Source organism: Pleurodeles waltl, chromosome 1_2 (genome assembly GCF_031143425.1).
Source record: "Pleurodeles waltl isolate 20211129_DDA chromosome 1_2, aPleWal1.hap1.20221129, whole genome shotgun sequence".
Classification (NCBI taxonomy): domain Eukaryota; kingdom Metazoa; phylum Chordata; class Amphibia; order Caudata; family Salamandridae; genus Pleurodeles; species Pleurodeles waltl.
The window spans coordinates 1,025,739,332-1,025,756,662 of record NC_090437.1 but is presented as its reverse complement, the minus strand read 5'-3'; the positions used below and the strand labels follow the sequence as shown (position 1 = coordinate 1,025,756,662).

At 45.6% G+C, this 17,331-nt stretch overlaps 1 protein-coding gene across 2 annotated transcripts in view; it reads left to right on the top strand.

Moving 5' to 3' along the window:
- Positions 1–17,331, top strand: part of WDR19 (WD repeat domain 19) — a 601,305-nt gene that overhangs the window by 393,032 nt on the left and 190,942 nt on the right. For both annotated transcript variants that reach the window (XM_069202086.1, XM_069202080.1), the window contains exon 30: positions 10,808–10,904. In XM_069202086.1, the coding sequence (XP_069058187.1) occupies positions 10,808–10,904 (97 nt within the window). The remainder of the gene's footprint in view (positions 1–10,807; positions 10,905–17,331) is intronic.

Below are 17,331 nucleotides of genomic sequence, written 5' to 3'. Positions count from 1 at the left end.
GCGCTCGGTCACACAGTAAATGAGGGCCATTGCATCCCCGGTATCTAAGATGTGCAGCTCTGTTACTGGGTGTTTAAGTTTTATTTGCTGAAATTCTACTTTTTAGCTGCTCGCAAGTGTCCGCTCCAAGGTTTTCTATATTTCGCATTTTATCCCCCACTCCCCGCCTTATTTCCATCCGTGCCCCAGTGTATCAAATACATTTATCTATACGGTAGTGAAAGGATCGCTTCAGAAACCACTTGCACACGCCACCGTACATTAATCAGTAATCTATATTTAAACACAAGTTAAGCAATGGATTCATTAGTTTTGCAGTTGTTTATATAGTGTGGAACAGCTCTCGAGGCACTTTCGTGCTTTACATAGAAACAATACAAGAAGTCTGCATGTAATACACAAACACCGCCAGGTCTCTGAGTAGGGGACCTGCCATTAGAGGAAACAAGATGATGGGGCAAAACGTGTATAAATAGGAGGGAAAAGTTTCTGTCGAAAATGGATTATTCACGTCGGCAATAAACGCAGGTCGACTTGAAAAGGGCCATTTACTTACACCAAGCACTCCTTATCCGGTGCGGAGGGGGATCTGCGTTCGATACCATGGTCACAGGCCTCTCCCGGTGGGACTACCCGCCCTTTCCCAGCCGCGGCTCTTGGTGACACATGACTTACCTCTGCGAACAGTGCCTCCTGCAAAGAGAGCATGTATGCCTTTAGCGCCACAGATAATTTGTGTTTTTACCTTCACAATTGTGTTGTAGCAGTAGTGCTGTGCAAGTACTACTGCTCCAGCACGGTTGTGAAGTTAAAAGTGCGAATCATTCGGGCCGCTAACAAACTCCGGTTCGAAAAAACAAGGGAAACAGGCAGAGACTGAGGGTCCCGTCATTAATATTACTATAACAAATTTCTTTCTGGTACAAATAGCAGTTTGTGCTGGTGCCGATTGACAGCATATGTCGGTTCCACTGCGGTCTCTAGTGTTCGAACAGCGGCCCGTCCGGGAGCCTCTGTTTACCGGCTGTGGACCCCAGCATTTTCGCAATCTAATTGTCAGGTTATTGAGGGCATCAACTGGTTGTTCAGTGGTCTCCCTGGAGATCTGAACTCATTGTTCTCATACCCGGGACTGGAGAGATGGGAGCCCAGGCTGATTTCATAGTGAGGATTTCACCTTTGTCTGGTGTAGGGTACTGGAAAAGAAAGACTTCGCGCTGGCTGATGGTGTAGGTCCCACTGCCCCGAGGCCCAGTTAGATCCAGGGCCCAGCGAAGGACTGAGGATGTGACCATGAAGGGCGAGACCGTCATGGTATAGAGAGCAACAGGTAGAGACCGCGGAAGACTGATTTTGTTTTGAAGGCGGTGCTGCAGCTTGGAGGCCTTGGGGCAAGGAAAGGTGTTTTTTTCATAACAGAAAAGACAAGAGTAAGTAAATAAACAATTCTTTACTACTGAAACATTTGCTCAGAAATGGAAGTTAACTCGTAAGGTGCGGCTGCCTCCGGGCGTACTGGCACAGGAATTTTGCGACTATGCTTCAGCTTGGCCCTCCGACCCCCTCGTCTCCTGAGACAATCTAGACTCGGATCCCTTGCTGTTTATCTAAGTAACAGCATGAGAGCAGCGTGAGGATTGGCTTGGTCAGGCGAGGCCAACACTCCTTAGGAGACTTGAGGGCTGTGGCTGTAATCCCCCGAGTTCTTAGCACTGCACAGATAGTAAAGGGTTGAAGTGCACATGTTGGGCTGTCACAGCAAGGCACCTGTCCAACCTGACGCGCGCACTTCAGTCCAAGGCCCAGCTGAACTGAACCAGGCGGTGTCAAACCCCTCCCCCATCCACATCCACCCTCACTCTCAGACACTGAAAGGCAAAACTCGGCCCGTGCTGGCGGTGCACTGCGACCGAGCTAGGGAAAAAAAATAATTGATGAAAACATTCAATACTGGACCCAGGGGCAACACCGCCCTGCACCAATAAAGAAACCACCCCTGGCTGATGGGTTACTACATCACAGCAGTGACTGATATGCCATCCGCCCAAATATAAATCCCATAGAATATAATGGGATTTAGATTTCTGTTTATGGGATATCCGTCACCATTGTGAAGGAGTAACCGATCCACCGAATTCTAAATCAGGCCCTTGATCTGCCATTATCACCTGTTGCTTCAGACATCCTAGTTATGTTGTCTAATGGTCCATAGGCCGCAGAGTCCCTTTTAATCCACTTTTAACCTCTTAAAACTCTCTCTGAAAAACCTAAAGTGCTATTTTTTCAAAAATCTGCAGACAGGAGAACTAGTTTGGGATGACTTCCATTTTCAATTGCCTCTCCATTCTGTTCTGCAGAGACAGCTTTTGTGTGGGCTGTTGATCCTCACAGCAGGGTACTGTCCAGCCTGGATCACCCACTACAAAGGCACAAAGGGGTGTGAACTATCTGCACGTGGCTATGAACAGCCATAAAGATAGTGATCAGGGAGGAGAGAAAAGTGAGGTAATACCTAAAAGACCCTTCACACTGTTTGCACAAGATTGCATTGTTTTGTCTCATATAATTCTCTTGCCTCAATGCTCTGCCTAGCTTGCCAAAGTAACATCCAACAAAAAACAGGAACATTGAAACCACCCCCTCCCCCACACCAGTAAACACCCTCATCTGTATATCTGTGATGCATCTGCATAAAGCTGCAATCTGGTCCACCTTCGCTCTTCTCCCTTGTCAGTGAGTCATAAACAGAACTTCCATAATATGTGCGTATGTAATCACTTTCTATGTATAACTGCCATTGCAGCACTTCTCCTGCCATGCTACCCAACGGGACACCGCACAGGCTACAGAGTGCGGACTCCTCCAGTTTCCCTAATGCACCTAGCCTGAGAGTGAGGAAGTAAGCTCCCCCCGTTTGCCTGACTATAAAAGCTGTAACATCTGTGGGCCACTGGGTCTGAAAGGGTTTTTGTTCTATGACCCAGTGATATCAACTCTCTCCCCCAGTACATCCCATACTACTAACATTGGTTCCCCCAATCTAGATACTATGGCATATATATTTTGTTAGTCACTGTTTGTCATTCCATCAATTCTTGTATTTCTGTTCAGTCCTTGCAGAGACCGCTCTCCTGCATCCCGAGGGGGACTCGTCTGGATCTTCTACAGAGCTCTCTGTCCTCTACCCAACAATGCTCAGCATTCCATCTTGGTGCACATCGATTCGGGACCCATCGTGGCCCGCCCCCATGCCCCTGTGCCTCCTCTCACCTAAACCAGGGTCTATTTCAGCTCTCTCTCCTGCCTGTATCTGGCCCAGTGCTGCTGCACCCTCCAGATTGACTTCCCCTTTCAAGCTAGTCCCACACTTACTCAGGGCAGAGACAATAGTATGAATGACCCCCGGTACCACTCTGAGGTTTGCAGAGAAAAGGGGCATGTATTTGATGTTTAGTGAGCACAATTTCTGCTTCACTGCCATGAAGGACTTCTGCTCTGCCTGGACTTTGCATGTGTAGTCTGGTAAAATTCTGATGGTTTGCCCTTCAAACCCGGTGTATCTATGCTTGCGCTTCCATTGAAGGATTTTATCTCCATCCATATAATTTAGGAATTCACAATTATAGTACACAGGGGGATATGTGATTGTGGGCGGGGCACCAGTACTCCGGTGAGTCTGCTTCAACGCAAAAAAGGCTGAATATACAAATTGAAAGAAAAACATGAACAGGATCAAGGCACTCCTCAAACAATAATGCGGCAGAAATATGATGTAGTTACTGGGAATGTTTTTATTCCAAAAAAGGCTGACCATCTCCCCGTCCCCATAGTCTCTCTAAGCCACTGTCGAGAAACAACTCCGGGTCACCCCCCTCTGCCCATTCCAGGAATGCAGCAAATTGGTGATTGCATTTCCATGACTGAACCTCTGAGTCTCCCAATTTGTTGTGAAACCGTTTTGCTTGCTTGGCATCGGTACGAACTGTGTTTCAGAGTTCCTTTACTTCTAATGTTAAGCTGCGTATGTTTTCCTCAGTTTTCAAAGAATGTTAATTGACCTGGTGAAGGTCAGTGTGCAAAAGATACATTTCCAATGTAATAGTGTCCATTTTTTGCTCCAGCACTTGCTTGGAGTGTTCCATTGGTGCCAGAATTTGTGCTTCTGTGGGCTCTGACTTACCAAGTACAGGCAGATCTGCCCCAGCACCTGCTTGCATCGCACCAGATGCCACAGAATTGGTAAATTGATCCATTCTGATCTGCTGTGAGTCTTTGACAGATTTGCCTGGAACCATGATGTCCCCAGAGTCCTCAGGTCCACCAAGCTAGTCAACAGGAGCGATATATCCTGTTCTCAAGCAGGTGCCGCAGAGATAATCTGCCCGAATTCCACAATCCCCTCAATTTGGTAAGTCAGTGCAAGTGGGATGGCAGCTGCACCAGCTTCTTTGTACCCCACCTTTGTGCCTCTCTGCAGACCGGGAGAAGGGTCTCCAAAACAAGCTTCAACGCTTGTTGGACTGTCTCAGGTCCCCCTCCTCCTCTCCCATGCGGCAGCTCACCTACAGCCTCACCGACAAACAGATTCCTCCTCCAGCCCCAGTGGGCCTCCAGGAACTCTGATCCATGGCAGCAGCCGCTCAACCGTGCATGACCTGCAGATCAGCCCCAATCTTCTGTTACAGCATCTCACCTTTAAGGGTTCTCGACTGCTTCAGTCAGCTCTAATGCCCAGTGGATATTTCCACTCAACGCTCCCGAGCTTGATAGCAGCACAGCTCCAGGTTCGGACCACCGGGCAACACCATCACTCGATGACCGACATCTTGCAGCATACGCGTCCTGACAGGCCTCTCTCCTCCAAAGTGCTTTTTTCTGTTCAGCCAGTTTCATTGTGCAATAGGAATCTCCATCATTACGCCATCTGTGCTGACTGGTGGCACTATTGTATCAGCCAAGAATAGCCCGGGATGCCGCAGGATGTGCCAGCAGATTACAGAACCTCTGATTAAGGACTGTTGTCCGCCTTCTTTCTTGGGCACGCCCCTTTTTCCTGTATTTCTTTTGATGTGCATTTCAAACCTTTGCATTGTTATTGGAAACAGATTTTTGGTAGATAACACTTTAAAAAATGTAAGCTCACAGAAAGATGACTAGATATTTGGAACTCCATAACTGATATACTAGCACAACCGTATCTTTGATGCCTCCAATCTTGACAACAAAGACACAGATATGGTATGTATGGATGTGGATATTTGCATATCGCAAACTTGCCCAAAGTCAAGGATTGCGATCCATGATTGTTTATAGAGTGGGAGAAAGGGACAGTAAAGGTAAAGGGCTTTCTAAGGAGTCACTATGTAGTGTTCTTTGAATAGGCAAGTCTACAGCTCTGTCCTGAAGTAGACAACAGCTGGGGCAGTTTTGATCATTAGGGAGATGCAGTTGGATTTTCTGGGCACCTAGATGTTGAAAGCCTGTTACCTAGATGTTTCTTTCTTACATTTCTTTGACTCCAACGAGGGTGGCAGGCTGGCTTGCAGGTGTGCTGGGATTCACCAGAGAAGGCTAACTTGTCAGCCAACCCTTACAGAGGGAATGTTTATGGTGGCCTGATAGTTGCAAAAGTACAAAAACTTGAACAGCAGTTCTGCAATTGTTTATGAAGAGATACAGTATCACTCTTATTTTCAAGAGGGAGAACTTGGTAAAGTGCTGTTTTGGTCTTCTTATCGATGTGTCCCTTGAGGGAACATTTGATGTTGAAGGTGAATCCTAGTTACTTAGTATTGATAGGTAGTTTGGGGTTGAAGCTTTCCAGGTTTGTGCCACTGAGCCAGGTCTGGGCTGGTTGTTGTTGGTTTTTGGTGAGTAAAAGGATTTCAGTCTTGGAGGGGGTTGAGTTGCTGAATGTTTAGTAGAGGCCAGTTATTTCACTGGTAGTTTCAGTAGGACACGTGAGAGAAATGTGGCAGATGAAACAGAAGACCACTTAGATATCTGTGACCGTACAAAACCACAGTGCTATCCAACTTAGAACACAAAATATTGGTGGTGGGCAGGCTGATTGATGGTCATTCTCTTGGTATCAGCAATATTGACCACCCATCGTCCATTCCCTCTATTATTCTGCAACCCACAAGGAATGGAGAAGTGATGTTGGGATATCTAGTTGTTGTAAACCACATGTGAGAATACCAAAAGTAATTGAGATTAGATTTGTTTCCCACAACATACATTACCCACATCCAGCAGTGTGACATCCTTGTCTAGCAGTCTCTAGTCTTGCACCTTTTGTTCATGTGCTCTGTACAATTCTTTGATAATCCTTGGGTTACCACTAGAATGCATAATGTGCCAAAAATAATCTGATGAATGTGGTAGGGTATTCTTAATTGAGAGTGAAATATTGTGGCTGTGAAGGGAACACTAGACATTAAGGCCCTCATTATGACTTCAGCAGTCTATTCCATAGACCTCCGAAGTCACCGCTGCCAGCGGTCTGAAGACTGCCATATTATGACTGCTGGCTGCTCTCCGCCACTATTTGGCGGGAAAGCTGCCAGCAGCCATACTGGCGGTCAGCGGTGTAGTGGAGCTTGCTCCTTCTCCACAACACCGCCCGCTGTATTACAACATTGTAAACGCGTGGCGGTGTTGTGCTGGTGGGGCGCTGGCGGCGGAGCAAGCGTCATGGACCCCGTTCCCTCCCGGACGATCACCGCGACCACCGGGTAAGGTGATTGTCCAACAGGGGAGGGGGTTATTGTGTGTGTGTGTGTTTGTTTGTGTGCAAGTGTCTGTGGGCTTCCGTGCGTGGATCGGGGTGGTGGGGGTAAATACGGGGGGATGGGGGCTTCGATGCTTGGGGGGATGGGGAGCTTCTGATGGGGTCGGGGGCCTCCTACATGGAGGGGGGGGCGGTTGGGGATTCCTGTTGTGGCAACAGGAATTAGTATTCCTGTTGCCAGTATCCTTTCCACCAGGGATTCCGTGGCAGCAGTGCCAGGGATTTCGTGGCAGGGCTGCAGCCATGGAATCCCTGGCAGAAAGGATACTTGTAATACCGCATGCAGTGTTAGGTGGACCGCCAGGTCGAAGGTGGTCAACCTTCGGCCAGGCAGTCCCACTGCCCTGGCGGTACAGGAGGTGAACTGGCTGTGATGCAGCCAGGTCGCTGCTGCAGTCATAATTTGGTGGTCCTGCCCGCCACGCCGGCAGCGGTCTGACCACAACCCCCTGCATGGCGGGGCTAGACCTCCAAAGTCATAATGACCACCTAAGATCTTAAATATGTTTCGTTTTATCAAAACATTTAAAAGCTTGCTCAGTGAGCATCATGGGTGTTATGTAGTTTTGGGGGTTTAGGGCTTCAGACTCCTAATTCAGTATTGTTTCAGCAGTAGATTGATAAAAGGACTGCTAAAGGTTACCACCTATCTTAAGAGCTCACATCCACCCAGAGGATATAATCCCACAACAAGTAGAGCATGAGATCCGGTTTCCCAGCCCATCACTAGATTCAAACGTTGTCATGCATTAAGTGTAAGGAGATTACCTTTATGACATTCTCTAGGTCATTGCTAACAGCAGTGCCCATTGGTTTTTCATCCAGGGTGTGGCTATTTTACAAGGTTGCATGGGAGATGCTGTTAATGAAGCAAATGCATAGTTAAAAAACGCACCTTTTATTAGATCATGTATGCTAACATCTGAATAGTAGCTTTGATGCCATATAGGCAATAAGCCTATATTTTGCTTAGTGTTGAGATATCAACCATGGATGATCTCAGCTAGTATTAAAGAATTCCACTTCCACTTTTATATGGCAACGGCGTCAGCTGACTGCCTACCCTTAAATAAAAACAAAACTGAAATTCATATCTCAGGATATTCTTCTTGACTCCCTTCCGCCTGTCTGTGTAACATGGGTGAACTCCTAACTTCTAATCTATCAAGAATCTCAGAGTTGTTTTGAACCTTAAAATCACATTCAGTACTTAACACTTATCTGACAGCTGCTTGGACCTGTACCCGCCCTAAGCGAGACTCTTTTCCTCCTCACCATATATAGAACATCACTTATTAGATCATTATTTTTCAGTGGTACAACAACCAAGAAAACCAAGACCTGTGAAGGAGAAGTCCTACTTTAGACAATACACTGAAGCTCAGCTTTTAAAAACAATGAAGGTTACCTCTTCAGCATGATGAATTTGAAGCTCAAGCCCCCGCTCACCTTAATGTTACTAAATGTTGATTTTTCTCCTTTCTCTTTTCACTCCTACCTCACCAGCATAGAAAGGGTGAAGATAAACTCCCCACTCACTTCATTATGAATCTAACTTATTTTATTCATTCATTCATTGGCATTCTGAGTTCATTGTCTCCATTGTCCTAACTTCATTGCATTGTTCACCTTTTTCCATTGGCCCTTACTACTGCCCTTCTAGGTACAAGCACTGCAGTGTGGAAAACAAAACGCAGTATACTGCATTACAAATGATTTCACCTTAAGCATCAATAGTTGTAATAGAAACCCCCTATAGTTGGTGTCGTGTACACTACAACCCAGAGGAAGTGCCCCCTGCCTCTAAGTGGTCAACATATAGGGAGTTAAAGTAAAAGATCTAGGAAATGGTTACTGGCAAACCTTTGTGAGCAATTTCCACATTTGTTATATAAGCAATAGAGCTAGTCAAAAATAATGGATGCATTGCTTTCAGATCTGCATCAAAATATTACCCTGCAGGTTCGCTTTTTTCTGAGTTGTAGTTCTTCTGCTGGTAGCAATAAGGGCAGTGGCCTTCAAGGTCAATGTATATTATAAATTCCTACAATGCAACTCAGGCTATTGAGCAGGTGATTGGATTTCACGTGAAAGATGTTCTTTAAAGGTAATTAATGCCTTTAAAGGTAATTAATACTGATTTTAGTGCTGTCATGGTGGGAAAGGAGTCTCAACAGGAAGGTTTGACCTTCATGGATGAATTATTAAATGCATCACATATGGATTCCTTGGATATCATTAATGTACATGGCACCCTCAGTCTGATATCCCTAACGTGGCATAACTTTAGATGAACAACTATTTCTGATACTGTGACAGAGCGTACCTCTATGGCAGAGAGTGACCAAAGCATGAGTGAATAATACCCAGTAATTAATGTTAATCTTTGTGGAGCTGCTCAGGGCATACCTGTAGTAAGAGTCTGGAAAGTAGGCATGGTAGCCTGTCTGTGGCACTGTTTCCACCATGTGCCCTTTACGCACAGTTGACTGACTGTCATCTCCAGTGACGTAATATTTTGTCATGTAAAGTAGCCATAAAAAGATGATGCTAGATTAGTCGTGGTGGATAAGTACATGGACCTGGTACACAAAGCATATATTATGTAGATATGGTAACTTGAGACATCTTACCATACTTCGCTTGAGGGGCAGAGCTAATTTGTGTATCTGAGGATTCCAGAACTCGAAAAACTGCATAGGTCTAGTTAGTGTGAAGCAAAGAGGAGATTAACAGTTATATGAAAGACGCGTGCCTATCAAGGTTTGCTTCACAATCACATGTATTTCGACCTAATACAATACATTACTTCGTTGTTTCACTAGGCACTAGGACCCCACAAGGATTTTATTTCTCAACTTATGTACAAGGATCCTAGGAATCCAGGAGTAACTATTGTTTCTACCCTCCAAGTACAACTGTAGCAAACCCCAGAGTGGCACGAAAATCTTGTATTCCGTTAGTTGCAGCAGGGCTTGAATGTAGTTCTTCTACACAGGACTGTACTGGCTTAAAACATTTAAGAGCTTTCACTCAAGTCCCCTCAGGGCTGGCTTTAGGGCGGTGCGGCCCCACCGGGTGTTGACCTAGATTTGGGGGAGCTGACCGCAGGGGGGCGTTGTGTTTAGCAATAACATACGAAACTTGCGATTTGAAAGCACCTGCTGAAAAGTTCCTTGTGTGTCCAGCCTTCAGGAAGCAATTAGAATGTCAAGGTACCTCTTGTGAGTAATGTTCCCGCTAGGGGGGGAGATGGGAGTTTTGTCTAGAGGCAGCTTTGACTCATCATAAAATGGGGTAGAGAGTTAAAGTGTCTGCTGCAAAGAACAGAACTATATTTTATGTGGACAGCTGAGTGGATTAGTAAAGCCAGCCTTTACAAGCGCTTTAACGCGAATGTTTGTGAAATAGGAGCTATGGAGATATGAGGGGCTCATTTGCCTGGTGGTAGTGAGGGAATCTGAGGGGTTGGTCATGGGGTGTGGAGGACCAAAAAAGACTGTCGCACAGGGCGTCACCAGCACCAAAGCCGGCCCGAGTCCCCCGAAAAAAACTATCCCCTTCGCTTAAAAGGAATAGGTACTGCATGAACAATTCCTAACATCGCGTTGATTCCTGCTTAGTAGAACTCTTGAATTTTAATTGACAAAACCCCTATCTGTTTAGTGACTGATTGGAAGACGTGTAGAGCACAACCCTGCAAACTGAAGGTTTGCTACTGGGAACATGTTTTATTTTCTGTTGCTTCTGTGTATTTATCTGCCAAACCTCAGTGCCTAGAAGCGTTCTAAACCAGGCTTTCCCATGTCATGCTTAACCATGTAGTGCATCCATGAATAAACACCCGAAATGTCACTTTCTTTTAACCAGAATATCTAAAGCTGTATCGTATTGAAGTTTAAAGCATTTGCCATTCATTTTGTTTGACTTCAGACACCCAATTTAACGTTCTCATTTGTGTATTTAGTAGTACAGGAATAAATGTGGTTTAATTTCATTATTGTTTCCTTCAAGGATGCCAAGTACCTCTTTCGTTTATATATGGCATTAAAACAATACAGAGAAGCCGCTCGCACTGCCATTATAATTGCCAGGGAGGATCAATCAGCAGGTAGGTGAACAATCCTTTCTTTCATTGACATAAAATAACGTAATATCTTATTTAAGAAATAATGATGTATTCTAACAAAGAGGATAACCTATAGAAATACATAAACCCACCCTAGGCATCATGCCTTAATATCCGTTCCAGTGGATAAAAATGCTATGGAAGCAAGCCTGGTCATTTTATTACATTTGCTAAAAAGTCTTGATTTATGCCATTAAAAAAAATCTGTTAAAAAAAATAAAACACATTTTATTCTGCTCAAATAAACAGAAATTACTACGTATCAGGCTTCAGACATGGTAGCAAGACATGTTTTAAATGTATATATGAAAGAACATTTAAACATGCTTTTCGTCAATTTCTGTAGGCCAAACGCATGGTGTGACAGATGCTAATGCAAGAGCAAACAGTACCTGCGGGACGTAAGCCCCCAGGAGCTGAAGATATGTGGAGCCAGCCGGGTACTTTTGACACAGTAACACAAGCAAGAGAAGTTGTGGTACCGACGGGCGTAGCTTAAGGGGGTGTTTAGGGTGTTACACCTCCCTAATAAATCGATTTTCTGGTAAATAGTTGGATACAGGTGATGTCTGTCGGATTTCACCAGGAATTTGATCTGTTTTGAAAGTGTTAAAAATGTTGGTTAATATACAAAATATTGTATTTTTCATCACTCAGTATCCCTACCAATCTGCATTCTTCTCACTTTCCACGGCCCCTTAAGCCTCTCTCATGCGCCCTGCTTGTCGTATAATGTATTTTAACACTATATGCCTGTGTAATTGTTGGAAGATCTGAAGCTCACTGCCCCACCCCAAATCTTATTGACCAAGCTATGCCCCTGGGTACTGAGTCACATTTTAGCAATAGAGACATGGTAGTCATAGCACAAGTAAGATGAAACAAAAGAGGACCAAGCTTCCTCTTCAGATTCGAAAAGCAGAAATCTGTAACAGAGACCGCTCAACATCAAGAGAACTGACCTACATGTTCTTTATGAAATTCAAATTTACTGAGCGCCATGTTTACCGAGACCTCTGACGAAAGTCAGTTCTGACAATAGTTTATGTTGTTTATTCAACAGAACGAAATAAGTGACACAACACAGACTAGCTATTGAATTTCAGCTTTGGAGTCGAGTCTTTATCCTGTTAATTGAAAAAGACCCATACATTCTACAACGTTGTGAATTGGTTACACAAAGGAGAATAGGAAGAAGAATTTAACAAAAAAGTTGGACAGATCTGTTTTCACTGTTTATCATGGTTGGTACAAAAACTAGAAGCTGTAGAGGAGATTGAGAGGAGGTGTGGAGAGCAAAACAGGTAATTAAGAATGGAAAAGAAGAGCAGGTCCCAGGCCCTGCTCTCCCCGTACAGTGGAATTGCTCTTGCTCCTGTCTTCTCTTTGCTTTTTCTCCTGTTTTATTTGTGTGCCTTCTCCCTCATTTTCCCTCGTTTTGACTGCTTTCACCCCCATTTTTTGTGTGCCTTCTCCTTGCTTTTCCCTTGTTTTCACTCTTTTCTCCTTGCTTTTCCCTCATTTTCACTGCTTTTTCCTTGCTTTTCCCCCATTTTACGTGTGCCTTCTTGCTTTTCCCTCATTTTCACTGCTTTCTCCTTGCTTTTCCCTCATTTTCACTGCTTTTCCCTGTTTCTTGTGTGCCTGTCTCCTTGCTTTTCCCTCATTTTCACTATTTCTCCTTGCTTTTTCCCTCATTGCTGCTCCCTCCTCTTATTTCCCACTTATCCCCACCTACCACCTCCCAGCACCCCTCCCTTCACCCAGGAACTACTTAATGGAGGCCGTTTGCATCCACGGCAAGCCCGTCTGAGCCCGTACGTGCCTGGAACACATTTAGCGTCAGGCCCCCACAGTAGGAAGCTGCCATGCTCTAAACACATAACAACCCAGCGAACGCTGCACTGCACTTGATGGTAAGACCGTTCTCCTGCGTCAGATTCACCTTCTCCTGCACGACCACCATCACGGCACACAGCACCACGCTGAACTCTCACCACAATACACCAGAAGCAACACTCCAACTTCACTGCCTGCTCCTCAACACATGCTCGAAGTGCAAGCACTCCACCGAACTATGGGGCCTCATTACTACCCTCACACCTGACATCCTCTTCCTCACCGAAACCTGGCTCAAACCCAGGTGTGCCCCAGACACTGCCACAGCAATCCTCAATGGATATAAAGTCACTCACGAAGACCGCACCAGAAAACCAGGAGAAGGAACAGTCATAGATCATAAAGAAACCATACAGTAACCACCGATAACACTACCACCCCATGGAGCACCTCAACTTCAAGGTCTGCATGGACGACAAGACTACAGTCACAGGTACCCTACCATACCAACCCCCAGGCCCACATGGCAGCTTATGCAAAACCATTGCATACTTCATAGCTCCCCCACCCTTAGAATTCAAGGACTACATCTTCCTCAGTGACCTTAACTTCCACATTGACAACCACAACAACAACACCGCACACCTCCTAGACAGTATGAGCTGCCTCGGATTAACCAAAATCATCCACAACCCTATGCATACAGCAGAACATGTGCTGGATCCCATCTTCACCTCCAGCAGACGTGTCACATACAGCCACATCACTGAACTCACATGGACTGACCACTCTGTCAGAACCTCCAGCCCTGCCACCACTACCGTCTTCAAACAATGAGTAAAGAACTTCAACGCCTGGATTACCAACTGTGCTGACGGCATCATCCCTGTCAAAAGCAGCATCCAGAGAAAACCCTCTGGCCAGCTGGTACACCCCTGAACTCAGAACAGCTAATTGAGACATCAAACAGCTGGAGAGGAAGTGGCGGGCCAGCAAAGACGTCTTGTGTCAGTGGGCATCTAATGGATACTTCTACGTGTAGATTCCTCACCTTATGTGTATACCAAGGCACCAGACTGAATCTGGAGATTTTTATCAACAGGCGGATTGGCGACGCCGTACTACTCAGCATCGGTTCCGGTGTTCACTGGAAGTTACCTCAGTGGACCTACATAGCCAGCTCCTGGACATGCTGACATCAGTTACTTTCTCACCGAGCCTTCTGACATGGTTCCAGAGCTCACTCCCTTGAATTCTTTTAGTCTGAAGACTCTTTCAAAATCTTTTTCCAGTGTCCAAGGGACATATGCCCTCTGAAAACAACATATTTCAAGCTGTGTAAGGATTGGCACAAACAGATGTCAGTGACAGACCCCCATGAGATCTGTCTCTGGGCTCTCAGCACGATTCAACGTCATGCGACAGGTCCAAAAAGATTAACCGAAGGCCATTTGAGACTGCAAAGCAAAACGCTACAGGAGAGCCTGGTCCTGGTCAAAGTCTCGGACACAGATGTGCTCTCGCTCCTGGGACCAATCTTGAAATTGCTCACCCTCGAAGTCCGATTTACCATGTAAGTCCAAAAAGTCTAAGAGACACAAGAAGTCAAAGAACGGCTCACCCTTGTCTCGCCAGTCACGTGATGCCCTGAGTACCTTAGATGCAGCATCTCTGACCTATGAACTGACTCCGTCCTGTGACCCAATGCGCCTCGACTTTCTGGGCCATCAGCAAAGCCTCAACAACTCCACAAACTCATGGACAGGATATTCAGTACTTGTCTGGATCTCTCTGCAGTGCTTTCAGACCATAATCATCCGAGGTGGACTCCTGTCGGTATAATTTGGTGCTAATTTCTTTCACTCGAACCTGCCTTGGGTCAGTCCAGATTCCAGTCATGACATCAAGCCTGATGCCTTTTATGGCACCATGACCATTGCTTCAACCTGGAGGGTCAACCCCGGCATCGACACCACCGATGCCGGAGGGAGAGCCGATAGTCATTTCTGACTCAGAGACTCATCCGCCACAAATTCCAGTTTATCACAACCACTTCGACAATATCCCCACTATGATTCTGAGACTTTGCCACACTAATATGATGACCCTGATGACAACAATGACAAAAATAAAATCTATGACGAAGAAACTCTCTATTTTGACCTACAGGATGGCAGCGGACTAGAGGAATCTCCTAACACTGACATCTATTCACCTACCCTGGAAACAGCTACAGTGGAATCTGCCTCCTTTGCCACCATTACAAGAAGATTAGCAGAGGTCGTGGACCTTACATTACTTACTACTGAAGTGAAAACCTATGTCCTTATGGAGGTCCTTCATCCTTGACAGATGTCTCAAGAGCCTCTCCTACCATTCAGTGAGAGTTTCACAGACACATTGCTGGGCACCTGGGCAAAGACAGGACTTTGCAGCTCAGTCAATGGGCAGATTACAATATTACATAACTCTTCTCAGTGGGACACTGCCTTCCTCCTTCAGCATCCTACACCAGAGAGTCTTTTGATGTAGGCCTCCACTTAATCATGTTGACTAAATCCAAATGCTTTTCTAACCACCCCACTAGACACAGTCGAAATGAATGGAGGCATTCGCTAAAAGAATGTTCTCTTCTGCCAGCCTTGCACTCAAGTCAGTGAACAGCAGCTGCCCCATGGGGAGATTCTTGCATGGTTTATGCAGCATGGTGGTGGACATTTTGCCTGCTGTGTCAGATGACATCTGGCCCAGCCTTCAGTGGCTTATCCAACATCGCCACTCGTGTCTTGACACCACTGACTGCGTTGGGAATTTGGGAGCAGTGTGTTGCTTCAGGGCCAGGGCCATGCTTGGATTCGCCCCACTGGGTTTTAGAGCAGTGTCTGACAGTCCCTTACGCAGATGCTATTAAGTGATACATGTCTCTTAAGGGACACGGCAGACTCAGCCCTGGAGCCCTTTGAAGAAAGTAAAAAGGGTTCTTGGCCTTTTGGCTTCCAGCATCCTGCTTTTGGACTACGCCAGGTGGCACATGTAGACTTTGCAGCAGGATTTGAGCTCTCAATGGGCTCAACACCAAGGGGATGTGTCATATCACATCCAGGTGTTGGAGGATACTGCAAAAGACCTACACCATTTTTTTCTAGACTGCAGTTGGACCTATGGCAGATACCTCTCCTTACCCTACCCAGCGCTAACGGTCATGACGGATGCATCTTTGTTGGGTTGGGGTGGATCACCTGGGTTAGGTGGAAATCAGAGGACCCTGGTCTCTGGTGCAAGCTCATCTCCACATGAACTAATTGGAGCTGCTGTCGATATGGTTGGCACTGAAAGAGAAAGGCAAAACTAGTGTGGATTCTCATAGAAAATGCTACGACCAAGTGGTACTGCAACAAACAGGACTTAGTTGGGTCATGGGTCTTGAGCCAGAAGGCCTTGTGTCTTTGGAAGTGGCTGATTTGCAAGGGCATCTCCCTGATCGTACTACACCTGAAAGATTTTTTTAACCCCAGGCTGGACAAACTCAGCCAATGTGTCCTATCAGATCACGAATGGCGGCTGCACTGGGAGATAGCACAGGACATCTTCCAGCAATCGGGAAAACCCTGGTTCAATTTTTCACCATCTCAGAGAAGCCTCAATGTCCGAGCTTCTGAATGTTGGAGGTCTCAAGGCAGCTCTCACTTGGAGACACCTTTTGTTTGGATTAGAGCTCAGGAATCTTGTATGTCTTCCTGCCTCTACCTTTCCTGCCCAGAGTTCTGAAAAGATCAAGAAAGACCAGGCCCAAGTCATCCTATTGGCTCCTGACTGAGTGTGGTGCCCATGAGCATATGTCCTTCGATCCGGCTGCTACTTCAGGATGATGTCTTGCTGCCACAGCTGGGCAGTCTCCTGCACAAATTACACCTCCATGCATAGAGATTGAGCGGTGACCTTTGATGGCTTTCGTTCTCCCTCCCAAAGTAGTTACTGTAATACTGGCATCTAGGAATCCCTCCACCAAAAGTATTTATGCAAGACACTGGGGGAGGTTTGGTGTCTGGTATTCCTCCCGCAATATTCAGCCTTTACGGGCACAGTTAACTCACCTACTGCTGTTTAGTCTTTCTGTAGCTCATCAAGGCCTTGCTGTGGCAGCAGATGAATGTTATTTTCTCAGCCCCTTTGAATTTTTTATGTCTACCTGATCAGCCATCTCATTTTAATCTCTTCAAATATGCTTACATTTCTAATGTGGCTAATCTTTTCAGAATGGCATTTGATCCTACAGTAAGTTTCAGAATAACAGAACAAACAGGATTCCTTCAAGCTCAAGGTTTTTTCCAATTCTATTTTTATCGTTTCCATTCTGAGCGATATATATTTTTATATGCAATATTCAACACTAATTGAATCCATACCAGATCCATTCAACTTACAATGTGCCCTTTAATGAGGGTTCCCCCTTATCCTCCCTTGGCAAATTTCCTTTGCAGTAAGTATACAATTAATTGCACTACAAATGAGGATTATTTTCAATTTGTATTCCTTTTCAATTTGTCAAATAATTTAACCTATTCCTAAC